Genomic DNA, 27,719 nt, shown 5'->3' with positions numbered 1-27,719 from the left:
ACTTAGATTTAGATTTAAGCCCCAAACTCCCAGGAAGCATGCCAGAAATTTCCCCTACTCCTTCTCCATACAGGGTACCTAAAATAATCTATTTTTGGTACTTGTCAAAACATGTCTTCTTTTAGAGCAGTACTTTAAAGAAGCTGATTTGGCTTGTTGAGTGTTACATTCAACATACATGGTATGTTACTATGACATACATGGTTCTGTATGTCATAGCAACTGTCGTTAAGTAACAGGTTAGGCTTCTGATTTTTGTTTTCAAATTTTCCTATGACAATACAGGAGGAAATATTAAAGACAAACAATTCCTTCACATGTATGGTGCATTATTGTACAAATAATGACTTTGAATAACAGCAGTCTAGGGAGATTAAAAAGAACTAAGTACTTGGGACTTTATTATTAGTGGTGGGCTTATGGATCAGAGTATTCACTAAAATAATTATGAGAAGAAGATAATTATTACAAGCTGGTCTCTGAGGCTAACTAATTTAAAAGAACATAGCATTACTCAGACTCATCTGCCTCTTATTATTTTCACTTTTTTCCAGTAAATAAATGCTTATTGTTTATGTCAGTTTTTTATTAGCCCACGGTTCAGCCTCCAGGCAGTTAAGTGGAAAAAATCCATAAGTTTCAGATTGCACACTATGCAAAATAAATATGCAAGTATCTTTTCCCTTTTTTACACTCTGAGGAACTGAATTTGTGAAGGAAAATCACTTTGTGTAAAGCTCTCTATTTAACCACAAGAGGGAGAATTTTGCCTTCAGTTTGAAAAGAGACTGTGCGTTCTTGCTCTAACTGAAGAAGTCTGTGAGAGCTTTTTCCACTAAGACAGGAATTGCTCTAACATGTTAAAGTTACTAATACTTTAAATTTTGCAGAAATTCCTGAAATATCAGTAAGGAATAATTTCCATCACTGTCTTTGCTCTACACTTGATTTACATCATTATGTCCAAATGGACAGAAATCTGGTCTCTGCAGTTATATGTAGCTCTCTATCTCAAAAGCATATGTATAAAGTGATGTTCGTCAGGATGTGAAACTATCAAACTATGACATTATAATTTTTTAAAAATATAAAACTCTGGATTACCTTTTCAGTAACATTTTCTGAAAAAAAAAAATAATAATAATATACATATATATGTTACTGGTCATCAAAATCCTGTATTTTGAAATGATTTATATTCACAAAATACATTTCTGCTATTTTAGGCATCAAAACTTTCTAGATGCCTCTGGACCCACCTATGTGGTCTGGTAACAAATATGCACCAAATGTGCCACTGCAATTGTTTCTGTGCGCACTTTTAACCTGCTGCAGAGGCATAACATCACGATAACATTTAACCTCCTGTCATGGTGAGCTAACTGGAATCCTCTTAGCTTGTGAGCTAGAAATGTGTGTACAGAAGGCTGGCATTCAGACTCAATCAATATCACTAGTTTTTACTGCAGTAGCTTCTTGTTTCGGGTCCCTAAATGTCTGCCACTGAGCACATGAACATGTACATAGATCTGACAGCTGTGAACATCAGATATACACTCTACAGGGGTCTGAAAACTGACATTCTCTATCCTGAAAAATACACAGATCCTGAAGAAGTGGATGTACTCAGATGACCTCTGATCCCAGCAATGACAGCCAACTTGCAGGTTGTATATTCTGTGCTTAGTCAATAATTATGAAATTCCTTCTAAAGAAAATACTTTTGTGTCTCATTCCAAGGAAGGTTCACAGCCAAATGCAGAGAGATGTGCTGTTGACATTAACTTGACACTACCTTGTTTACAGATATAGCTGAAGATAGACCCTGCATCTTCCTTTAAATTTTTATTCCTCTCCTTGTTCTATTCCATACAGCATGTTTTGAAAGTGTGAATCTTGCTTTGGCACTAAAATTCTGAACTGCAAAGAGGTCATGTTGTCTACCTTTACTTTATTTATTTTTTCACACAGTGCCTCATAAAAACCTTGAAGACAAGCTTACAGAATAGAGGTTAGATGAGTGCACAGTGAAGTGTAGTGAACACTGGCTCAATGGCTAGGCTCAGAGGGTTACAACCACTTGCAAAAATCTAGTTGGATGCTAGTCACCCCAGGGTAAAAATGGGGACAGATACTTTTTGTTGTTTTCATTGCTAAGCCAGATGAGGAGGCAGAATGCATCATCAGTAAGTTCAGAGATGATACAAAACTGGGAGAAGTGACAGACAAGCTGGTTGTGTTGACATTCATAGATACCTGAATAAGCTGGAGAATTTGTCTGAGAGACATCTCATGAAGACGAACAATGAGAAATGCAAAATGCTGCATCTGGGGAGGAATAAAGCCAGGCACCACTACATTCTGGAGGCCAGCTGGCTGGAGAACAGCTCTGCAAAGAAGAATCTGAAGACCGTGTTGGACAACAAGCTGCCCATGAGCCAGCAATGTAACTTCATGACCAAAGTTGCCAACAGCCTTCTGGGCTGCATTAGCAAGCCCACTGAAAGCATATGGAGGGAGCTGATCTTTACTCAGCACTGATGAGGACACACCTGGAGTAATGTGTCCAGCTCTGGGTTCCCCAGTAGAAAAAAGCTAGGGACTTACTTGAACCAATGCAGGAAAGGGCTGTAAAGGCAACAATGGGACTGGAACATCTCTCACATGGGGAGAAGCTGAGAGCTTGGGCTATTCAGCCTGGTGGATAGAAGGCTTAGGGATATCTTATTCACATGCACAATATGAATATGAATATGAACATACCTGATGGGAGGGAATGAAAAAGACAGAGCTAGGCTCTTCTCAGGGGTGCCCAAAGACAGGGCAAAAGGTAACAGGGCATGAGTTAAGAAACATGAGATTTCATCTGAACACAAGAAAACACTGTTTTACTGGGCAGATGGTCAAACAGGTTGTCCAAAGGGGTTGTAGACTTTCCATCCTGTAAGATATTCATAACATAGTCAGACATAGTCCAAGACAACTTGCTCTAGTTGACCCTGTTTTGAGCAAGGGGCATGGACTAGATGGTGTCAAAAGTTCCCTTGAAACCTCAACCATTCTGTGAGGTTCTATATGAAAGACAAATAATGACTACTGTGCTTTATGACTATACACAGCCTTCTTTTAATCAAGAAAATTTATCAATTTTACCTCTTCTTCCTTGCCTAAAACCTTAACATGTAAGTGTAAAAAATAAGCTCCGCTTTTCTATGTATATGCTAAGGTCAGAAGTAAAGTGTCTCACTGTCATCATTTTATATGAGTTCAATTCTAGTAATCTGCAATCTTTAAAATCCAAGTTAATGCTAGTAGTTAAAAATGCAGTTTACTCCTACTTGAATGCCAAGCATCAAATAGCTGCATAATATTTTTAACAGCATGATTCCTGTTTCCCCCCAGAAGTGCTGGACAGGGATCGATCATTTCATTGTTATCCTAATTATATCATTTACTTCTGAAAACACAGGCCCAACTTTACCCACAAATCAACATTTGTTTGAAAAATGAAATGTGTTAGTCTTTTAGCATTTTTTCCTAGGTCTCCTGACACAGACTCAATTTCAGTATGATAAAAGTAGAGCTTAGTTTTCCTTTGCTTTCTGTGTCATTCCTTCCTCTCTGTAAAAATGCTGCTACCCTTTCTATTGATTATAACACCAAGCCCTTTTTATGCCTCCTCTGTTCTTCACTCCTTTTCTTAAACCAACAACAGTTTCACAGAAGGATCTAAATTCCCCTTCCATTCCCTGACCATAACAAGCTTTCCACAGTCAAATATCTGATATATTTCCATGACCATCCAACTAAATGACAAACACCAAGGCATGAATGCAGTCCTAAAGTACAGGATTTGTGGAAACAAAAGAAAACAGGGTAGCGACAAATGTCTGGCTTCCTTTACCTTGTCAGAAAGATTACTTGACTTCCAGTTCTATCTCTTTGCTTTGGGTTTGCTCCTGATCTTTCCAAATATCTCCTAATGAGCGAGCTGTTAGCAAATTCTACCATGCCAAGGCTTGGGTTCCAAACAAGAGCTTGCTTACTCTCTTGCACTTCTGCAAAATTCCTTTGAATAACACATACCAAACAGAAAAAAATATTTTATTCATTTTTTTTTTTTTGTGCGTGTGTATGTGCTAATTTATAGCATTCTGCCAGGTGAGTAAATTAAATGGCTCCACAGAGGGATTCAGCAAATGCCAAATTGCACCAAACCTCATGCAAGGAACCTCATAGGAGTTTGCAGAGACTAGGGTAAGTTAGGTAAGGAATCACCTTTCTTTGACAGTAAAATATGAAATCACCTCTCCTTTTCTTACAAAATAGTGGCATGAGACTATTTATAATAGTTAACTCTTGAGAATATTCAGTTGCAGCTTTGAGCTTGCAATTTGCAACTGTTTGGTTAAACAGTTGGGAAGGAATCTATACACATGGAAGTTATTATCTCATGGCTTTTTATAACTTCATTACTAAATATCAGTGATAATCCTTCCAAACTCATTCTCATTGTAAATAGAAAATTGTAATCTAAATGTATGCATCTGTATTTTTTATGATATAGTTCCATCAAGTTGTTTTTGAAGGTTATTTCTTTTAGAAAGAAAAGCTAAACCACACTGAAAATCACAACAGCAAACTGCACAGTTCCAGTCATACATACCTGTGATCATACTTGATATGATTAATGGCAGAATGATGAGTTTGAGCATTCTCATCAGCACCTCCCCAGGAAAGGAAAAGTAGAATTTATCCAAGTTAGACAGCTTGCCGTATTCCCGTACCAGCATGCCAACTCCAATACCTAAAAGACATATTAAAAATGCAACATGACTTAGCTGTAATTTATAAGGGAGATGTGGAGAAGAAGGAAGAAAAAGAGAAGGTAAATAAATCAAAAAAGTGAACATTAAACACATTTTTATCACTGTGGTGGAACTTCTAAAACAAATCCTTTAGGTATTCCTTTTCTGTTCTATATATTGTGATAGTAACAGTAATAAACACCACAAATAATTGTGAATTTGGAAGATTTCTTAGATGTGTCTTTGGAAATATCTTGATTATGCCTTCTGATTATCAGTCCAGTCCAGTGGTGACTTTTTACCTGTTTACACTAGCATCTGAAGATCCCAAGCTGTCATTAATAAATTAATATAATAAATAAGCACTGTCGCACATTAAAAAGGAAGTGGTATGATAGAGTACTTTGGATGCATTGTTGAAAATATATCTATGCAGCAGCAATAGTTTCAGTATTTACCACTGTACATAACCAGAAAAGAGCATGACTACAATTAATAACTACTAAATTAATTTAATGATTTCAAGGAAACTGATCAAATAAAATAATATTCTGCATATTTCACGCTCATTCTTCTACATGACCAATCTACAAAATATTAGACTACGAGTATAATCAGTAATTCAGCCATGATGCAAAGCACTTTGTATTCTTATTATCTTTGGATTCAATGAATTATTAAATAATTCTAGCTTCTGAACAAAATAAATCATAGGCTGAAAGACAAATTTCTTCATTTTGATGTGCATTATGCTCATTTTCTATTTTAACATGAGGTAAAAAGTGAAAATCACTGGTATAGGAAATGTGTTCATCAGTGTTTTCAGAAAGCAGTACAAATGTTGTTTTCTTAAGCAACTGCAGACTCATAATTTGAATATACTCTTGAATTCATTATTTTGCGTTGCACTTTCATAAATTATATTTTACTTGCTTACTCTTTATCCTTTCTTTTCATTTTCCCAGTCTGGGTTCACAGAAATAAGTAAAACATTACACAAGTGTTTCCCATAAGTGTCTTAAATACCATCTCTACTACAGACATTGTTTTAAAAGGAAACATCATTATCATACATGAACTTTGAACTGTATTAGTCCTGGCTAGTTGGAACATTGAGAGACCCAAATTCTAACTAGATTTGATATGAGACAAGGCCACTCAAAAGCTTTCACTACCCATTGAGTGGTGAAAGGTTTTTTTCATATTAATAGCCTCAATGAAGTTATTAACAGACTCACTGAAGTTAATGGAATTGCTTAAATCCCTTTGGGTTTTGGTGACGTCAGTGATGTATATTTTGCAACACAAAAGCAAAAAAAGGTGCATCCAGCTTACTTTTACCATCCTCATTGACTCATGTAAACTTGCAGCATCCCAGGAAAGCTAGTAGGGCCCAAGCCAAACTTGCCTCTTCCCTCAGTTTTATTTTTGATGGTACACAAGGCATTTAAGTTAGATATTGTAACATGACTAAAGAGGCTGATAAGACAGGCCCCTCATTTTAAGTGATTGAAACTGTAGACGCAAACAACACCAGCAGGTTCAAAAACAGATTTAGGCAAATCCACAGACAACTGGTCTGTACTGTTGGTACTGAAAAAAATAGATAGGGATCCCATATTCAGTAGTGTACTATAGTAGAAACTCATTAATGTTCTCATATAGAAAGCAGGAAATTTTGAAAAAAATCTTCCCTAAAGATTCACCATGGGGGTGGTTTGTGATAGTTCTGTTGTCTAACTGGATGTTAGTTGACACAAAAATGTAAACTAGCTACTTTCACAGAATTTTCCTCTGATAGCACAGAAAGACAATGAACTGTCCTCTGTTCTGCACTTGCAGAAGCAAAATGAAGGAAAATAGAAGCAGATTATAAATTCCAACCAAGTCTTTACTGCTAATAAGGAAAATGAACATGTTAACATGTTTCCAGGCAAATGGGAGCAACTATTAAGATTTTTGATTGGTGTGTTCTTTTCCAGTGAACAAAGACAGCTTAAACTCCTTGCAACACATTGAGTCTTAATAGTCTTGAAGATATTTGCAATATTATGTAAATGCCCTTGATCTACGAACGATAAGACACAATGCTCTCTACTTCTAACCTAGTGCTAAGCTAAAAGTGTTGAAAATGATTAATCAGCACTCTGAGATAAGCCCAAGAAAGATTACTCAGCTTGTAAAATGGTTACATGTTTTGAAGTAAGTTACTAAGATTTTGATCCTGCAAATACCAGTGTAAACAGCTGAACATAAGCATATAAGTATTCTCCCTGACTTCAGACTATTCACACAATTAAGACAGACATATGCTTAAATTGCAGCAATACTAAATTGTATTATTATAAGAAGTTGTTCAATTACATTTTATGATAAGATACGGGGCATTCTACTTTACATACTGGATACAGCTGTCAGGTTGATGTACAGCTGATTCTGCATTTCTGAAGCTTGCAAGAGATTTACAACAGTGAGGAAGTATGTGCCTTTCCCTAGATGCTGCTCCCTTCTTCATCACACAGCACAGTGGAAGACATCTTCCTTTTGCATACCTTGACACAAGGTAAAGAGTATTCCCATGCCAAACAAGATTACAGACATGTACCTGTAGCAACCTCCATTTTAACCAGACTCCCCCACTCCTGCTCTGATCCTACCAAGCTGGTGTTGCAAATGGCTCTTGATGCTAGACATATTCCTCACAGAGTCTTAATAAAGATGGACATACACAATGTATTATCCGTGACAGAAACAGGCAAACCTTGCCCAGAGTAGTCAGAAATGTGCCTTCAAATGAAGCGTTAGCCTACAGGAAGGAATATCACAAGCGCTGTGCAGATGCGCACACTGAAGATGTCTAGCACTAACTCAGGTGATTCTGAGTTGTGTCTATCTTCAGGTTATACCCTAGATGTTTTAAAGGAAAAAAAAAAAAAAACAAAAGATAATTATGATACAAAGAAAGGGGGATACTTGTGATCCACTGCATTTTGAAATAAAGTTGATGAAAACATATTTTGCCTCCTTCTCCTGATCAGGAGTGACCAAGACATTTTGTAACTACGTGCCAAGTGGCAACTGTAATATTGGACCAGCTGGAAAGTTTGATCATTATACATTTAGTAGGATTACTATAAGGTAGAACGATTCACCCTCATGTTCATTCTTCAGAGGTCGCTTTTCTACTTCTTTGAATTTTACTACGAAAACCTTTCAGGTCCTCTCAAAAATTTACCAGAGTTTCCTTATGCTTTTTTGCTTGTATACCTGTAATAGTGTTTTTTGTTGTTGTTGTTGTTGTTTGTTGTTTTGTTTGTATTGTTTTGTTGAGGGTATTACTTATCTAGTGACAATAATTGCATTGTTGCTTTCACTTCCATGTTCACACTATTATTTTTTATCAGACACGGCAACCATATCCATATTAACTTCTGCACAATAACAAAACACAGTAAAATGCAGCTACCATTTAAGTGGAAATAGCACCTACCATCTGCTGTTAGAATTTAGCATGGGAAAACAGGAAGAATTTTTTTTGGTAGCAGTAACAAGAGTTGGTTAGTAAGCAGAATAAATTTGCTTACGTACTGGAACTGGATGATTATAGAACTTTTTGATCCTCATCTCAATAACCAACTCGCTGGAATTTTCTTCCTGGGAATTCTAACACACAAAAAGAAGTGTGACCCAGCAGGAATATACTTCACGTGGTCACTACTGTTATTAACATCACACCAATTACAGCAACCCTGAACAAGTATAAATGAAAGTCTTGTAAAATGTTATTTTCTCTATATGAATGCTACTCATACTCCACTATTTGTGAAAATAATTCTTACATGTGTAATTACATCTCAAAACTACAAACTCTACAGTAGGCAATGCCTCTACTATTTGTTTTTTCCTGTCTTTTTATCTGTTTAACATTTATGTAATATTTTACTTCTTCCTTTCTAAAGTGCTGAACATCATTTTTCCCCAATTTCCCTCTTCCTCCTTCCTCAGTTTCAGCCACTCTTCTTCTCCACAATAAACTGTTTTTATTTCCTTTCTACCTTCTCTCCTTGCTTTTCCTTCTTGCACATGTGGCTAACTTAGGTTAAGATTATTACTGTAATAGTAATCCTCTACTTACTGCTTAATTGCACACACCGTTTAGGGTCCAGACTTCTGCAACAGCAGGCATAAGGGAATGAAGGTGCGTAAACAGTACAATCCCATGGCTTTAATTTTCTGAGGAAAATTTACCCTTTCAACTGTGCATCAACACTACATACTGTATAACATGGTATCTACACTTTCCCTCCCAGAAAATACTAACGCAGAAAGTGAAAGCTGTAGTTTGCGTCCTCGTGACTGCAAAGCATGAAGCAGCCAGAGAAGGCCACATCTGTCTGACCCCATAAGCAACAACAAATGCCCTGGCATTACTCACCCAAGTAGCAGAGTCTTTCAGCAAACTTGGTAACAGACAGAAAAATATTCAAAAAGGGTTAAAAATGCAAACTAAGAGAAGATAGGGGTGAGGAAGAAAAAAGGATCTGAAGAAAACCACAAAAACTGAGTACACCAAAAGAAATCTGTTACTACCCATCTTCCAGACAGTCCCATGAGTTACAGCATAAAAATCTAGAGGGAATATACTTTTCTTTGTCGGATGACCCAATTCTTCTGTTGTGTTACCAAAGAAAAGGGGAGCAGTACCTGGAGCTGACTGCACTGCAGGTAGCACTTGGTCAATCGATCACACCTACCAGCCCTTAAGCTTTTCAGAACCTGAAAGATGATGGCTATATGAGAACATGACAGAACCAGTCAGCCTTGCGTACGCCTATGTAGTGTGTAAACCACAGAAATCAGTCAAAATGTGTCCTGGGAGACTACTAAGTTGTAGGTTCTGCAGAGCTGCAAAGGTACCTGTGACGTTTGGGCATCTGGTGAAAAATCATTAATCAGCACCTAACTAGTAAAAGTATGTCTTTTTCCATATTGCTGTGGTTTTTGTTTGGTTTTGTTTTTTCCTTCCCTGAAACTTTCTCTATGGAAAATGGCATATTATTTGCATGGGAATGACTACAGAATTATTACATTTCTCTTATAGTAGTATGCTGCAGTTCATGACATAGATTTGGAAATGAGTAAGAAAAGAAACACCCCCTTGTTTAAACAAATTTCATAATCTCTGGGCTTATCTGTACTAGCTTACATGGGGAATGTCACAGATAATACTACAGTTACTGTAAACTTGCCAAAACATGCTGTCCTCAGCAGCCATGTGAGCCACTGCATGTAGAGACTACTTGCAATTTTTTCTGTATCGTAGACAGTGATACAGAAAAAAACTTAAGGACTTAGCCATAACAACTTGGGATTCAACACAAGTCAGATCTCAAATTTAAAAACTCAGAACCACTAGAGTAGTTGAATTCAGTCAGGACATGCAGTATGAAGTGACTGTAGTTAACTGTTTTATGTTATTATCATTGTGGCTTAAACACTCTGAAGAACATGGTATCTTGGAGAACAAGATGACAAGACATTTTGTGGCTTGACTTTCTTTACTTTCACTCACAGGCCAAAAACTCAGAATTTAGAAATAAGTAAGCAAAGCCCATGCAAAGACATGCCTGGTTCTACATCTGATTGGAAGAGAACATAAGCCAAAATTCAATACTTAACAGGTAGGACTCCCTATTATGTTATTTGCACTTACGGATGACAACACTGACACAGGGCTGCATGATGTTAATTGAGAGGATTTCTCACTCCACCAGTGTGCATGACACCACAGAAACTGCAAATCATCTCCAACTCTCACTGCGTTATCATTGGAAGGATCCTTAAGAATGAGCTATGAAGAAGATGAGGGAATAAATAAATAAATCCAGTGTATATTTCTGGAGAACAACCAGTCATTTTGTAAATGACTGAATTACACCATGCCCCTCTCTGAAAAAAAAAACACAACATGGTACTTCTTTTTCCTGTTTGCCTGTAATTTCGGCATGTAGAAACTCTTTTTCAATGGAGCAGAGATAGAGATTCTGTCTGATGCTGATAGACAGTGGGAGAATTATTCAACTCTGACAATGGTTAAAAGAAAGATTAAAAAATGTGGGTGTGGTTCAATTCTGATATTATTTAATTGTACTGTAGCAACAAAGTGATAAAACTCTTTATATTTTCATATGCTGTTCACATGACAGACTAAAATACTTGTGGGTCTTAATTGTGTTATCTTTATAGCAGATGATTCACAAGACAGATAAAGCTGGCAAACAAAGTTCACTGACTTAGTCTGAAACACAATACAAAACATTCAATATAAACATGACAAATTGCAGCGCAATATATTTGGAATCTGTGATACTGACAGAGTCTTTTAGCAATATTTTATAATATCTGTTTTGTTTCTGCTCTCTCTAAAGTTACTGTAATATTACTGGCTGTTTCTTAACTACAAAGGAGTACAAAGTACCTAACCTCAAAACAGTCAAATGGAGGGTGTAGAATATTACAGTAAAACTATTAATGTAACTCTTTGGATTAATTTTAACCCTTTGTAACATTATGCGTTTCACACCGTTTCACATTTTACTTGACAGTTAATATTCTTTCTAAAAAACAAAGTGATGTTGGCTGAAGAAAAAACAAGATTCTTAGAAAACTGTAGGCAACTACTAAGGTAGGATTTAGAGTTACCAGGTTTAATTGTATGGCAACAGAGCTTAACTCTTCATATGCTGGTGTTGCCCAGGCTATCGTCTTAATTGCAAAGATGAGTAAAGAAAAGTCCTCTCGCAAAACCTTCCAGAAGAATACAGTCCCTAAGTCAGACCATGGTCTACTGAAAAATGTTTAGCCGGAATGTACTGAGGAAGGTATGCTCATTCCTCACCTGCGGTGAGACCCCCTGGGTCTTCTTGGTGATTAACCTGCTGTGGGTTGTAAATTCCTTTACACAAGCAACACAATGTCAACTGATTGCAGAGTGAAGAAAGTTCAGGTGGGCAATGACTCCCTGTGATGGACCTGTAGGAATGAAGGCAAGGTGGAGTACTGGCCAGAGGAGAATAACCAGCTTCTCCAGTGTGGCATATCCCCCCAACTGCTCACAGCAGGTATGAAGGGTTTTGCAACCATTAAAATCGTGTAATTTCTACTTTCTGTGTTGCAGGAGCCTGCGGCAGTGTCATTGATTAGGTGGACCAGCCACTCTCACTGAAGCCCTGCACAAGAGCCACTCCACCTGTAGTCAAACCAAGGGTGGTTATATTAAGAATGTATTTCACTCAGCCAGGAAAAGGGAAATAACAGGTAGTCTTGTCTTCTGCAATTTCAACTGATCACAGTTATGCAGAACCAGTGATCCCAAAGAACTGCAATGCACAAACTGAAAAACAGTATGATAACCTAAAAATCTTTCCTATTGGAGTCTAAGTTTCTTTCATTTTATTTCTGTGTACTGTAGGTGAACTTCATGGATAAGTATGTTCCAAATGTTTTCAGTACGCAGATGTAGTTTCTATCTGAGAAAGTCATAATAAAAGAATAGTTGAAGAAAAAAACTTTAGTGTTTTATCTCTATATACATATCAGTGCTCTAGTAAGAACTGCCTTACAGAACTTAACTACACGGTCCATTAAAATACTGAAGAAATACAGAGAAGTGTGAATAATCCATTCCTCAGTTAGTCCTTAACTCTCTTCAGATAAGTGAAGCTGCATCAGATATACAATTTGGCTCTTTCATAGTTTTTCCAGAAACTCAGTATAAGACTGAAGTATAAGACTCACAAATCTAGCATAATAAATATCATACTATAAAGATTATGTTATAAATTAATTGATCTGGGGAAGAAATACAATTGTTTCCCAGCAGCTATACAACCTACATTTCCTAATGCGCTTGGATGTATTTTGGTGAAGGTACTGTTCTGTTGGCGAATACTGTGAAAATACAGATCTACACTTAATGTGTACATATTGAACCTCAATACATTTTTTAAGCTCGAAATTGCAACAATCAGATGACAAACCTATCTTCCCAAAACTAAATGCAGCACCAGGAAACCCATCCATCTTTAAAGTAGAGTATGATATGGAGTAGAAAGTCTATAAAAAATGATGTGACCTGAAGCAGCAGCAGACAAGATGTGGTAACGCAAGAGGTATCTTTCAGTCTCACATTCCCATGTTTACTGTAAAAGTGAAATGCAATGTGACAATGGTAACTTGCTCTTCTTCTTCTGCAGACCTTCCCCATGACTCTTTTTAACTGTCACTTCAAAAAACAATACCATTCTCCTCCACCCCAGCCATCTATAATTTGGGAGCCCTCTTTGACTATGGACTCTCTCTTCTGCAGTCATCTAGAAACATCCAGATCTTCTTTCTTCCTCAATGTATCCAAATCCACAATTTCATATAGCAGTGCTATGTGTTTCACTTGGACCCCTTCTACAACTCATTTCAGACATTGTCATGTACTCACTTCTGGCATTCCTGGTGCCTAACACATTGCTTATGTGTCCTAGCATATTACCCTGCAAACAATATCATTCCAATACCACCTAATAAATTACAAATCCTCACTCCTTCCTGTAAAAACCCAGTGATCATCTGTTCTCTTTCTATAATATTTACATACTCTGCTAAAACTGTTTCAGCACCTTCATATATCTGGTTTATTAGCTCAATAGAACACATCAGAAAAAACTTATCTTCAGTTAAGACCACTGAAACACACAAGAAACTAAATGGTTAGCCGTGGTATGAGAAAGGTGAAAGGCTAGTAATTGGAAAGACTCGCCAGATTCTGCCCCTTGTTACAGCTTCTGTTTTAAACTATGATGAGAGGAAAGGACAGTAAACAGGACAGACTGTTCTAGCTGTCCCCTTGCTGGAAGGACAGTGGAAAGATTCTGACTGTAATAAATTGAGATAAGCAGCCCGAAAGGCAATTTAGTGGTATCTAAAGAGAGATTGATAGTGACATGCAGAAACATCGTTATTCTGAAACTAATTTAGACATCACAATGTTAAGAAATCAGAGATACGACCTAGAAAATTAGTTCAGATTAAGCAAGGCCAGGTTGGTTGTCATTCCAAAAGCATTAAAGGAACAAGAATGGCTATTTTGAAACATATTGTGAGAATAGTGTTAGATTACCTATAACCCTGGAAAATTTTCATCATATGTCACATTTAATCTAACATGCTATCAGGTTCTCATGGAATGTGCAATACTTGGAAGGTAGACAGAAAAATGAATCTGGAACATCAAGTCCAATACAGCCCAGATCTTCACCTTAATATATGATACAGTGATGGTCTTCAGCACTTCTAAACACTATAGACAAACAAATATGTATGCTCACAGCATGAGATACTGACTGGGGGAGGGGGGGGGGGGGGAGGAGGAAGAAACCCTTCCACAGGCTCTCAGAGGCTTCTATAAGATTTATAAACAGTACATATATTGTCTGTGAGTAATCTCAACCTCAACATTGCCTGTATTTAGAATGTATTACGAAAAAGTGTCTTTATACTTAATTAAGATGTAATGGAAAACAAAAAATATTTTTGTATGTACATCTCAGTATTTTCCCTTAAATAATATTAAAAAAAAAAACACAACAGAAACTGAAATATTTAGCTGATATTAGTAATGGTGTTATTGTTTCAAATAGGACGGTGTATTTCACTTATTTGTTAGCTTTACTGGCTAAGTGCAAAGAACCCAGAAGCTAACTCCTTCTAAAGCTTCATTTGTTTAAAGGCTCAGATTTTAGTGACTGTTTCATTTCACTCACATAAAGGGAAAAATAAGTTTTATGTTAAAACACATATTTTTCTACGTTAAAGAAAAAAAAGGGACACAAAACCCATGGACAAGAGGAAAACACCTTATATGCTAAAAGAAGGAAAAAATGTTGGATTTAATTTGCTTAAAAGCAGTTCAAGAGTTATTAGTTTACAGAAGGGACAATGCATTGCTTCAGCTTTCTTGTATTTGTTAACTGATTTTCTGGTCTCAGCACATTTTGATCATCAGAAATATGTGAAACTCAGATGAAGCCACTGGCTATTCTGCATTTTACTTTCTATACTGAAGTCAGACATTCTTTCAGAGTTGGAGGGCTTCTCACATTTCTGAGCAGAACCCGTCCTGTGTCAAACTACAAAGTGTGATAGAGAAGAACAGGCATTAAAAAAGCATTAAAGCAGATCCTCCTAGAAGCTATGCTAAAACACATGGAAAATAAGGACATGATTGGTTACACCCAGCATGGCTTCACTAAGGGCAGATTGTGCCTGACAAAGCTGGTGGCCTTCTACAATGGGGTTACAGTGTTGGTGGATACGGGAAGAGCAACTGACATCATCTACCTGGACTTGCACAAAGCATTTGACACTGTCCCCCATAATATCCTTGTTTCTAAATTGGAGAGACATGGCTTTGACAGATGGACCACTTGGTGGGTAAGGCTTTGGCTGGATGGTTGCACACAAAAAGTTGTGGTCAATGGCTCAATGTCCAGGTGGAGATTATTGATGAGTGTTGTTCCTCAGGGGTCAGTAATGGGACCAGCACTATTTAACATCTTTGTTGGTGACACAGAGAGTGAGATTGAGTGCACCCTCAACAATTTTGCCAATGACACCAAGCTGTAGTCAATACACTGGAGGGAAGAGATGCCATCCGGGGGGACCTGGACAAGCCTAAGAGGTAGGCCTCTGCAAACCTCAGGAGGTTCAACAAGGCCAAGTGCAAGGGTCTGGGTCAGGGCAATCCCAAATACAGATACACGCTGGGGGGGAGAATGGATGGAGAGTAGCCAGTGAGAAGGATCTGGAGGTGTTGCTCAACAAGAAGCTTAACATGAGCCATCAATGTGCGCATGCAGCCCAGAAAGCCAACCATATGCTGGGCTGCATCAGAAGCAGCGTGGCCAGAAGGTTGAAGGAGGTGATTCTCCCCCTTTGCTCTCCTGAGACCTCACCTGGAATAATGCATTCAGCTCTGGGGCCTTCAGTATAAGAAGGACACGGATGTATTAGAATTAAGTCCAGTTGATAGAGCCACAAAAATGATCAAGGGGCTGGAGCACCTCTCCTACAAAGACAGGCTGAAAAAGTTGGGGTTGTTCAGCCTGGAGAAGAGAAGGCTCCAGGGACGCCTTATAGCAGCCTTCCCATACCTAAAGGGGATTTACAGGAAAGCTGGAGAGGGACTTTTTGTCAGGGAGTGTAGTGAGAGGACAAGGAGTAATGGCTTTAAACTAAAATAGGTTAGGTTTAGATTAGATATAAGGAGGAAATTTCTTACTATGAGGGTGGTGGGGCACTGGAACAGGTTGTCCAGAGAAGCTGTGGATGCCCCATTCCTGTAAGTGTTCAAAGCTAGGTTGGATGGTGCTTTGAGCAACCTGGCCTAGTGGAAGGCATCCATCCCCATGGCAGGAGTGCTGGAATTATATGATCTTTAATGTCCCTCACAACCCAAGCAATTCTATGATTATATGAAATCACAGCAGGAAAGCAGTCTTCTGAATTTTCATGCTACCACAGTTGATACTGGATGTCATCCTCACCTGTTATTCAATTCGAATTAATAAAATGCTATGCTTCAGAATTCAAGAAAGAAAACAGATATTTGCAGTACGCTCATACTCCTCGGAAATCACCAGGATAATAATTCTCTTGTTTTAGTAAATACCATTTTTTTTTCTGCTATGAATAAAAGAGCCCAATGAGCTAGTGTACTTCAAGGGTCAATTAATCTGCTTCATTGTTTATAACACTGACACTGTATTATTTAAGCAAAGACAAATGCTACAGGAGCCACTTTTTTTGTAAAGGTATGAGGGGGTGGAAATAGAATGAGTGAAGCATTAATCTATTTTCAGAATGGGCTCTTAATTTTTAAATTGCTCCTGTCAGGGACAGAAATAACTTATGGGAAGAACCTGAAAAATATTACAGGTTTATGAGGTTGAGATTCTGGGCTACATTTGTACAAGAAACTTTTCACCCTGAGAAGTATGTTGTGGTCCCTGGACTCAAGGCAGTCTCTCACCTGCAAGACGTCATCAACAGTCATATGTTACTGTTTCCCTTGTTGTCTTCAACCTGTAAGGCATTCATCCTTGTAAGAAGGCATTCATCCTTGTAAGAATGCACTTCCAGTAATGCCAGTATGTGCAGACCCTGCTCTGATATGGGTGAATTTTAAAAGAACCACTGCTTTTAAAGGAAGCAGTCACATTCTCTTGTATCTGATTGTAGGAGGAGCTAAGCTTTTCTAGCTACAGTTGAATACACCAGAATTTATTTTTTTATTTTAAACAGAGACCTTTGAAGGACCAAAAATATTACTATAGGAAGATGCTACAACTCAGTACTGTAAAAGAATACAACAATTTTAATTAAAATTAAAAAGAGCAAGTTTTTAGCATATAGACTGCTATGGTGATATCATAAAGCACATAAGAAAAGCTCTGACGGATGCTGCATTCATCAAATCCTGAAAAAAAATGTACAGTTGCACTGCTCAAATTTTCTGCAACACTTATGTTGCAGATGGGAACTATGTATATTTTATACACCTCCTTCCTCTCTCAGGCACCTCATCTCTACCTGATGCCAATGTTTCAAAATTCCTAATTTCTTTAGCTCTGCATTTCACCCATTCTCTGGCTGCCCCTTCCCCAGGGCTGTGCCCATTAGCCACCTTGGACAGCTCCTAGAGCTCTCCTGCATCAGCCACAGCTCTGTCGTCCTCCCTCCCATCAGCACCACACGTCTCCCTCCACATAGCAATGACAAAAAATCCTGTTTTTTCTTAAAATCTGAAGCATGAAGTATGACTGCTGCGAGCTATATATATATATATATGAACAGAAGAACAAAGAAAAACAAAGGAGGAAGTTAATGGCAGAGTACAAAAAGATTTTTTGTTGCCTTCAACATAAATAGCTCTTAAACACCTTTGATAAACATGATTCTTTGACTGGCTGTAGAAAGGATACCTGTCATTCACAGCTCCTCTTGATTAATGGATCTAGCAAACTAGATATTGTATTTACTGTATCTGTTTTAGGATTATTTGAAGAATTTCTTAGCCCATACATGCTGTTGAAAATAAACCTTCAGCTATAGGCAAGCTCACAGGTACCTCAAGATCCAAATTTGTTTCAAAAGCCACACTCACCACACACATACAAAAAGCAAATTTATGAAAGCCAAATGCCTCAGTCATATTTTCCAACCGAAGAAGTATTGCAAAAAGATACTGTCCTAGCAGATATGATTAATACTTGCATTAGGGAAAAAAAAAAGAAAAAAAAAAAAAAGAAAAAAAAAGAACAAGCAACCTATTTGTGAACCTATTTGTGTTTTAGTTCGGAGTATGGAGAAAGACCTTTGCAGATTGCTATTGCAACTCAAGGTCTACTACCACATCCACTCAATCACTTACACTTTTCACTATAAGAAAAGAAAACCTGTTCTGCAGAAGAATTGTTCAGGAATACATGCTATTAGGCTATGACCCACAGACTAATCAATGAGTAAGTATTTACACATCACCAGCTGTTTACCTTCATGACTGGTTTGGCGGTATTGCAGCAGTGGCCTCTCAGAGATGAAGTAATGATTAAAAATAGATGCTCTCTGAGAATCCTATGAAGTGTGACTTAAACCCTCTCTTTTCAATTGTCCTTTGGAAACCTGTTTCAGGGTGAGTAACTTTCAGGGATATTTCTGGTTTACCGTGACTTGATTGTGCAAACTCAAAGCAATATAACTTTCTTTATTAAAGGCAGAAGGAACACTTGAAGTAAGCTGACTTCTAAATTGCTTTTGTTAGCTCAGCTGCTTTGGGTTCAATAAGGTCAGTGGAGCAAGAAGATGTAAGACATCCCTCCTGCAGTTATCTACACGAGGCTGCTACTGTCCTGCACCTCTTCTTCTGCTTCCTAGAAAAGCGCAGTGAGTCAGAGGAGGCACAGATGCATCCAACCCTCATCTCTGAGTCAGTGGTCTGCACAGAGGATCCAGTGCATGCCTCCAGTATGTGCTAAGAACTAATGAACAATGAACTTCCGAGACCAAATATTCTGCCAAATCTCTCACTGTATTTATACAATCCCTAAGTCTCAGAATTAGCCCCAAATCTGAAATTCAGTTAATTTTAGACTCCAAATCTGAGTTCAGAGGTTTCTCTGCATCAGTTTGGTGGTCTGAAACAGAATCTCTGTGAAGGTATGACATAAGCTTTCAAGTATCAAGTGGTGTTTTCTTTGAGAATTATACATAAACAGGTATTTTCACCAAAAAGACATTGCATTGTTAAGATACTTTCTGTACAGACTTTAAATCATTCCCCCACTGTCGACTGCTTTGTAAAAGAAAGTCCAATGTTTTCAAAAATGTAAACGGCAACATACAGTTGAAAGCTTCAAATGCAACACACAAAGTAATTACCCTCAAAGGAAGAAGTGCTTGAAGTTCTGAGGGGGTCTCCCTGCCTCTTCAGAGATGAGCACAAAAAGCAATCAGGAAAAAATTTCAGCATAACAAGGCTATGAGCAAAGACAGGCATACCTTGCTAGGATGCTGACTACAGCTTTGATAGTAATAAGCAAAACTCCTGATTTCATGATAGTGATGGAATATCAGATACTTTCCAATACAGCTGGACAACTTTTACATTAGGTTTCTACAACATGCTTCTTTTGGTATTTCCAGTCCTCACTCATGCATACTTTTTAAGAATTGTCTGAACATATTTTCTGCCTTCAAAATCATGTGATATTCTTCTGCTTATGAATGTTGATCCTCCAGACTAAGTCAATAAATAAGCCTCAAAGCAATTTTTGAGAGTATATTAAAAAAGAATAAATACATGAGTTTGATTACAAAGTATTTGTGGACTCCAGGTATCTTAGAAATATTCCCAAACCTGTAAAAGATGACATGCAACGTAATTAAAGCCATCCTAACAGGTGTTTCACTATTCTCCTTGTATAATTTATTTCACCTTCTAGACATATTGAAAATACAACTGACACATAGCTTGTTGCATGTCATTTGGTCCAAAAATCAAGGATTATTTATAGAGACTAATTCTGTCATATTATAGAGCTCCCCTGAGTTCACGACTGTTAATTATAGTATAGCAGGCAGAGAAGTTCAAAGACACCAGAGGGATCTGTGTGTCTGTCACACTCTCTCAAGGTGCAAGCCCATTGGGTATTAAGGGAACTAAGGGAAAATTGTTCCCATAGTTCACACATTGCCAGGCTCTGGCTCTGTGGTACTCAGTTAGGGAAATCACATTTCAGTATGATCAGCCTGTAGGATCATACCACACATTTCAGTTCTACCAACATTCATTGAAAATGGTGAAAGGGAACTTTTTTGTCCGCTTCTATAATTGGGAAATAAGTTTGACAGCTTGAAGAAGTGTACCTGAGAAAGTGACTGTACACAGATAAACAGGGACACAAATACACAGTCCTCCAGTTGTGATGAACAGATTTTCAATGTTAGCTCTTGGCAATTGGTATACAGCACTCAGAGAAATCTTTCCACACATTACAGAGGTGGAAAAGAAGTCTTTCAAATACTGAACATGTATACATATGTATACCTCTGATCACAGCTTATAAATAGCTGAGTAGAATTCCTAAAGGCTAATTCTCTCCTGAACAAGCATGCGCGGAAATGGATACATTCCAACCACAATGCAAATCAGAAGAAATGTCACCTGAAAGAGAAGTATCAAACAGCAAATGCCACTAATGAAGCCGTGCAAGCAGCCCTTCCCTACAGAAGCAATGATGCAAAGGAAGGTCTCTTTGCTTAGTGTGAAAATAATCTCCAGAAGGAAACAAAGAAGGTGTGTGGCTAGGATGAAAATTATGTTCTACGGAAAAGTGTCTCTGGCCGAGTCATTTAACAGCTTCTCTTGGCCATTCTGCCCCCCTGTTCATCAGATGGCATTTAACTCATTCATTCCTCAGGAACTTGCCCAGCAAGCAGTGGAGCAATCTCATCTTTAAAATGGCACCCCAGAAACCCTCACTGAAAGAGGCGTGCCACTGCCAAACTTTCCTGGTCTCCTAGGCCACTGCAAGCACCCCAGAGCTGCTACAACGCTCTCCTGCAGCGGCCTCAGCCGCAACCAGGCTCCCACCTTCAGCCTAAGAGCAGGCACCAGGACCCCGGCTGGGTCCCCGTGGGGACCCCGGTCGAGCACGCCGTGCCCCCCGAGCTGCGCAAAGGCAGCCCTGGGCTGACCAGGGCGCCCTGCACCAAGGGCTCCCGTTTGTCCGGCGGCGCGGTGCTCCCGCAGATTCTCTCCTACGGCGGCTTTACCCCGCTAATGATCCCCTCGTTGTGACAAGCGCTAACGACGACAGGTGGCGGCGCGGGGCCGGGCCGGGCCAAGCCCCGAAGCCTGCCGCCGCGGCGCCCTGTCCCTGCAGACCCGCTCTCGGCAGCCGGGGCTGCGCCGCACCCCGGCCCCACCGTCCCCCTCCCCACCTCCTCGCTGGCGCTGATCGGGCGCCGGCCTGGCCCTGCAGTAGCCCTAAGGCAGGCAGGGCCGTGCCGTGCCGGGCGGGGGGCGACAGCGCCGCGCTCCCTCCCTTTTTCCCGTTTTCCCTCTCTCCCTCACTCACCCAGCAGCACGGCGGCCACCGTGCTGAGCAGCAGCCAGTTCTTCCTCAGGAAGCCTGGGCAGCTGCATCCCTTCCTGCCCGCTTTCGCCATAGCAGCGGAGGGGCCTGGGGTGCGCCGAGAAGCGCCGAGCCGAGGGGCGCTGCCTGCTCGCTCGCCCGCCCGCCCGCTCGCCTGCCTCCGTGCGCTCCGCGCCGCTGCGCGCTTTCAGAGGGGCGGCGCAGCCGGGGCGCTCACCTGGCAACGGGAAAGCCCGGCCCTCCGCCCGCCCCGAGCCTTCCCAGCTCCTCTGCCCGCCCCTTGCCGAACCGAGCCGCCCCGACCGCACCGCGGCCCCCCCCCCGCGCTGCCCCCTCGGCTTGCAGCCCCCTCCTGGCGGCCTGGGGTGCGGGGAGGGCTGGGTTCTCCCCTCTGACACCCTCCCAAGCCTCGCAGGGCTAGGCGAGGTGAGGAAAGGGTAAAGAGAGGAGCGAGGTGGCCCCCGCGTTTCGTGGCAGACCCCCCGGCAGAGGGGAGGTTGTCTCGCGGCACGGCTTGGAGCTCTGCAAGGGAGCTGGAAGAGGCCCTGCATCTCAGGGCAGAAGAGGTGGTGCAGGGTGTTGGTGGCTGCTGGCAAGCCAGCAGCACTTGCACCGGGGATAGCCTCTGATTAAATATCCAGGTGGAATATTCTGCCCTGTACTCCTGGTGGGAAAATCGAGGGAAGGGATTAGAGAAATGCTTCACAGGCTTTCCCACTGGGATTTTCCCCGGTGAGTTTAAGTATCTTACATGCAGAGAAGCATTAATTTCTCCATGTAGCTTCTTGGCAATGACATCCTTTCCCCTCACCCTGTAAGAACTACCAAAGCTTATATTATAGTGGGACCAGTTCCCTGTGGGGTTATAGCAGGGTTTTCAATACTTCTTTATATACGTGTGGATTCTAATTTTCGAGCATTAAAATCAATTGGTAAATAAAAGCCAACAGGAAAAAAACGGAAAAAAACAAAAAGGCTGTAAGACTGCCGTTGTCTTACAGAAATTATGTGAGGGGCTAATAAGTAGAAGGCTAGTGGAGAAAGAAAGTTTAATTTATCTTTATTACACTTGACACTACACATTCCAAAAAACATGCAAGTGAAGCTTGTGAGATTTCTGTTTGTGATGACTTGGTAACTACAGCCTGAGGGAGGTCGACAGAAAATGCTATTGAAATGCCTGCACGTTGCCTCTTCACATGGATCTGGTGGTTCTGAGTGACAGCCTGGGGAAAGACCCTGCTGAGACAAGGAAGAGCACTGAAATCCACCTGGCTGAGAAGCAAGTGCCATCAGCTGTTCCAAGTAATAAAACCTAGAGTCAGCTGCATACATTTCTATTAAGACTTCTAAAAAGGTGGCCTTATTTTTCTAATGTGTTGAGCACCTGCAGTAATTTGTCTGCTTCTGTCACTATTAGGCAAATTTAATTAAAAAAGTAAAAGGAAGCCTAGAGGTAGAAGGAAGCAGATGATTAAGTATCATTTTAGCTTAATTAAATCATAAAAGGTTGAAGACCACTTAAAAGAAAAGCTGGCATATTACCATGATACAAAGAAAAAGAAAGAGTGAAACAAAAATAATTAATGCAAGGAAACAGTAAGAAATAGCGTGTTGGCACCTAGAATGCAGTAAAGAAATGTAGCAAAGTATTACTGGCATCAATGAAACGTAGGAAGAAAAAGGCATCTGGTTTCAGGGTGAGTAGGGCCAGGCTAACCCAGTGCAGAAGAGCTGTGGTCCTGGTCCTCAGTGCCACACAGTCCATATTTTTTTGGTTTGAACATGACCTTGAAGAAAAGGAGCTGATAACTCTGAAGAAACTGGAAGAAACATTATAAAAATAAAAATAGGTGAAGCAAAGTTTTTTTTTAAAACATTCTGATGTGCAAACTGTTTTTTACTTGATGCTTCCTATTATAAAATGACAGACATTGGCTTTGATCCTGGATATAGAGTCAAGTTGGCAGTTTAAGTATGGGAAGCTAAAAAAAAAAAAAACTAATAAAAATGTCCCAATAAAATGGAAAAGAATCAAATGTACCCAAGCGCATGGATCACTCTTGAAATGTTGAAGTTATGTGAGACTTTGTGAGACTAGCTGTTCATATAGTTACTGAGCATACTACAGTAGCAAAAAAAAAAAAATCTAATTTAAATGTTTTTTAGCATTTTATTATTTCAAGGCATATAACTATGCAATACTTCATATGCAATAACTATGAAGTGGGTAGGATATACGTGTGAAAAAATGTCAATGCACTTCAAGAATGTAGATGATAGAATATAGTCTTTAACTAGATTGCTGTTACAAAGTCCTCAGAGTATACTGTGGGTAAATCTGTATGATTGACAATATGGTTTTGGTTTTTGTATTATTTTATTTTATTTTATTTATTTTTTTTTTTATTTTTTTATTTTTTTTCTGATGGAAGGTACAGAGGAATAAGACCTGGAAATTACAGCCTCTTTCTGGGAGTTGCATGTGTGATTCTTGATGGTTAAACTAATCCAGGTTACTTTGTTGTAGACCTAGGATCATACAGAAGTGCATGAATAGCTGTTATTTCATCGGTTATTACCACTTGTGTTGACCTGGTATGTATTTATCTCTGGGTCTCAGCATTCATTTCCAATCTGTAAAACTGTCTGAACAGCATCTTAAGTGAATTACTTAGGAACACAAGTAATTTCATGGCTAGGAATATTTTCAACATTTTGAGGCATTTGAAAGTTCCGGTTCTGGGAAAGGCAGGGAGGTCCTACATAAACATATAGAGCACAATGTAATGCACAGCATAGCAAGATTGCCTCTACATACACCTTAGAAATTACATATATGAAATTGCGTAATGAAAAAATGCTGAATTTATGGGGAGCCCTTTCACTGTTGTTTGTATTGCATTTTTCAAATGCATTGATATAACAAAAATATTTAGCAAAGAATTCTAAAAATCAGTGCTAATATTCTATGTAGAGTGCAGGTAGTCTAACTGGGTTGTTTTCTGTTTGTTTGTTGGTTTGGTTGGTTGGTTGTTTTTGTTTTTGTTTTTGTTTTAACTTGGGACAAACCCACCAGATGGAAAGTTTGCAACTGCTTTTTTAATACCATAAAGCCAGGGAGCACATAGGAAATTTCAAAATAACAGACTAATTGTTTTTTGTCTAATACATATAGTCTTAATAAGAAAATTATGCAATTAAAAGGATGATATTTATAAGTACCATAAACATGTCCGGTTGTCATCCTATGGCACTGGACCAACTTGCTGCACTACCTTCTTTTATCATTAGAGTAACTGAAATTCTTTTGTCTTTGAAATACAATAACTTGAAGGCTATGATCTTTGTGCAGTTAGCTAAGCATAATCCACCAAGCATAGTGCTTTTTCTCCAAAGTCCAGAATTGGGCTACTGACAAAGTTGCCTTGCTTTGGTTCCATTCTTTAGCTTTCTAGCCAGATGCAAAGGCTGTAATTACAGATAGAAATGAAAAGTGTGTTACTGGACAAAGTTCAGGGAAGAGCCAAATGAGGCTCCAGGAAGTGCACAAAGCTTTACCTTACATGTTTAAGAATGCTTTACTATAACTAAGCGCTCAACATTGCAGGATCTTTCCTTATATCTTGGCATCTGCACCTCATGACATCTGGCCTCAAAGCTTAACTGCCATGTTTACTATTTAATATAGCTGGATCAGCCAAAATAATTCTGGTGCTGAGCTGACCTTTAAAATAGGTAGATAAACAAGACTTCTTTGACAGATGCTTTGACTGTAGCCAGGGGCAGAGCTGCTCCAGAGCTGTTGTTTTTTTTTTTGGTTGGTTGGTTGTTTTTTTTTAGGGTACAGGTTTCATGGCACTACTATCTTTGCACACAGAGAACTTGTTTAATCCAATGCAGGTTATATCTGAGGTACCAAATCTCCTATTGGTGTAGCTGGTTCTGAATACACAGAACGGTCCATGTTATCTACTTATAACTTCCAGCAAGATTGCCAGTAGCTGCTTTATCTTCCATTTACATATTTTTTTCTAATATTTTCCAAACATACACTAAACCTTATCAGGGTGATGGGTGAAGTGGTGATAAGTGGCTGCCCTGGCCATAGCAACCATGAGGTAGTTGAATTCAAAATCTTTGGTGATAGGAGGAAAACTGCCACCAAAACTTCAGCCCTGGATTTGGGGAGAGCTGACTTCAGACTGCTCAAGGAACTAGTTAGTATGGTTCCCTGGAAAACTGCTTTTAAAGATATTGGGGTCCATCAGTGCTGGTCAGTTTTTAAGCACCACCTCCTAAGAGCACAGGATCAGGCAATTCCCAAGTATCAGAAGTCAAGCAGGAGAGGAAAAAGTCTGGCTTGGCTGAGCAGGGATCTTCTTCAAGAGCTTAGGTGGAAAGAGAAAGCGTATGGCTGCTGGAAGCAAGGTTGGGTGACATGGGAGGACTACAGGGATGCTGCTCACATTTGTAGAGAGAGAATCCAGGCTGCCAAAACTCATTTAGGGTTGAAGCTGGCCAGAAGTTTGTGGGACAATAAAAAATGGTTTTTTTTAAGTATGTTAATGAAAAAGGAGGACCAGAGCAAACATTGATCCGATAGTCCAATACTTGATGAGGATTGTCACCTCACAAACAGGGATATAGACAAAGCAGAGAAGTTTAATGTGTTCTTCACCTCTGTCTTTAACACTAGTGATTGTCTCTGGTATCCCAGCTGCCCTGATTTGGAGGACCATGTCTGCAGGAATAATAAACTCCCGGTTAACTCTGAACTTGTGTGGAACTTTTTGCTCCACCTGAATGTGTACCAGTCCATGGAGCCTGATTGGACTTATCCCAGAGTACTTAGAGAGCTGGCTGATGTCATTGCAAGACCTCTCTCAATTATTTTTCAATGGTCTTGGGAATCTGGACAGGTCTCAGTTGACTAGAAGCTGGCAAACGTGCTCACAATTTTCAAGAAGGGCAAGAAAGAAGATCCTAGCAATTACAGGCCTGTCAGTCTCACTTCAGTGCCTGGTAAAATTATGGAGAAGATTATTCTGTGAGTTATTGAAAAACAACTAAAGGACAATGCAGTCATTGGTCAGAGCCAACATGAGTTCAGTAGGGGAAGGTCACGTCTAACAAACTTAATTTCCTTATACAACAAGCTCACCCAGCAAGTTGACTAAATGAAACCAGTCAATGTAATCTTTCTGAATTTCAATAAAGCTTTCAATACTGGCTCTCACGGTATCCTTCTGGACAAAATGACCAAAATACAGTTAGATAAAAGCATAATAAGATTGAACAATTTAATAAGGTGAACAATTGGCTGATGGGTCAGGCCCAGAGGGTTCTTGTAAATGGGGTTACATCGGGCTGGCTACCTGTCAGTAGTGAGGGTCCCCAGGGCTTCATTTTAGGACCAGTCCTCTTCAAAGTTTTCAAAAACAATTTAGGTGAAGGACCCAAAAATTTCTGGAATACATTCATGGATGATACGAAATTGGGTGGAGCTGTTGACTCCATCGAAGATGGTGAGGCCTTTCAGAGAGAGTAACTTCAGTTACTACTCAAAATAAATTCTGTTTAGGTAAAATGTCAGGGATTTGGCCTAAAATCAACAAATAGAGGAGGGCTCATTAACTAAAACACTATGCCAATGCAATGGGATTATTTAAATTTTTGGAGACAATGGGGTCCTAGCTGGGAGGAAGATGGCTACTGAAGATGGAATTTCTACGTGTCAGTGTATAGCCATCTAATACAGAATATGTTTTCTCTACCAAAACCAAGTTTAATTCCATCTCAACTAAACGTTAGTGTTTTATCAGCCACTTTTCACTGGGACCTCAGAAGAACTCACCCATGTCTGACTAGCATAAATGGGTAATGATGAAAACATATTAAAATTGTGTGATAGTAGTGCACCTGCTACACTTTTAGAACCTTGGGTCTGGAACACTATGTTCCAGATCACTTTTATTTTATTTTCTGTTTATATTTTCTGTGAATATTATCAAAGATTTTGATGAAAACTGGAAAAGACCCTCATCATGTGATAATTACAGGAATTTCTATCAATGAGAGATGCTTTGAAACTTTTCTTTTTTGTTTTAATTGCAAACAATTCACACGGTACATACATGTTTGCCTGGCTGCACACCTTCTATGTTGTAAGAAGGTAGGGATGCAGAGTGAGAAGGTGGCA

General features: G+C 39.4%; 1 protein-coding gene across 1 annotated transcript in view; it reads right to left on the bottom strand.

The window, feature by feature from the left end:
• SLC1A1 (solute carrier family 1 member 1) overlaps positions 1-21,680 on the bottom strand; it is a 62,545-nt gene extending 40,865 nt beyond the window's left edge. Inside the window, exons 1-2 of the mRNA XM_082782487.1 lie at positions 21,500-21,680; positions 4,667-4,807 (exon numbers count right to left, since the gene is read on the bottom strand). Of these exons, the coding sequence (XP_082638613.1) occupies positions 4,667-4,807; positions 21,500-21,590 (232 nt within the window). The 5' untranslated portion in view covers positions 21,591-21,680. The remainder of the gene's footprint in view (positions 1-4,666; positions 4,808-21,499) is intronic.
• Between the last annotated feature and the right edge of the window lie 6,039 nt (positions 21,681-27,719).

This window comes from Aythya marila, assembly GCF_965140915.1.
Source record: "Aythya marila genome assembly, chromosome: Z".
NCBI classification, from domain to species: domain Eukaryota; kingdom Metazoa; phylum Chordata; class Aves; order Anseriformes; family Anatidae; genus Aythya; species Aythya marila.
Note: the sequence above shows the minus strand (reverse complement) of the source record. Positions and strands in the feature narration are given on the sequence as shown.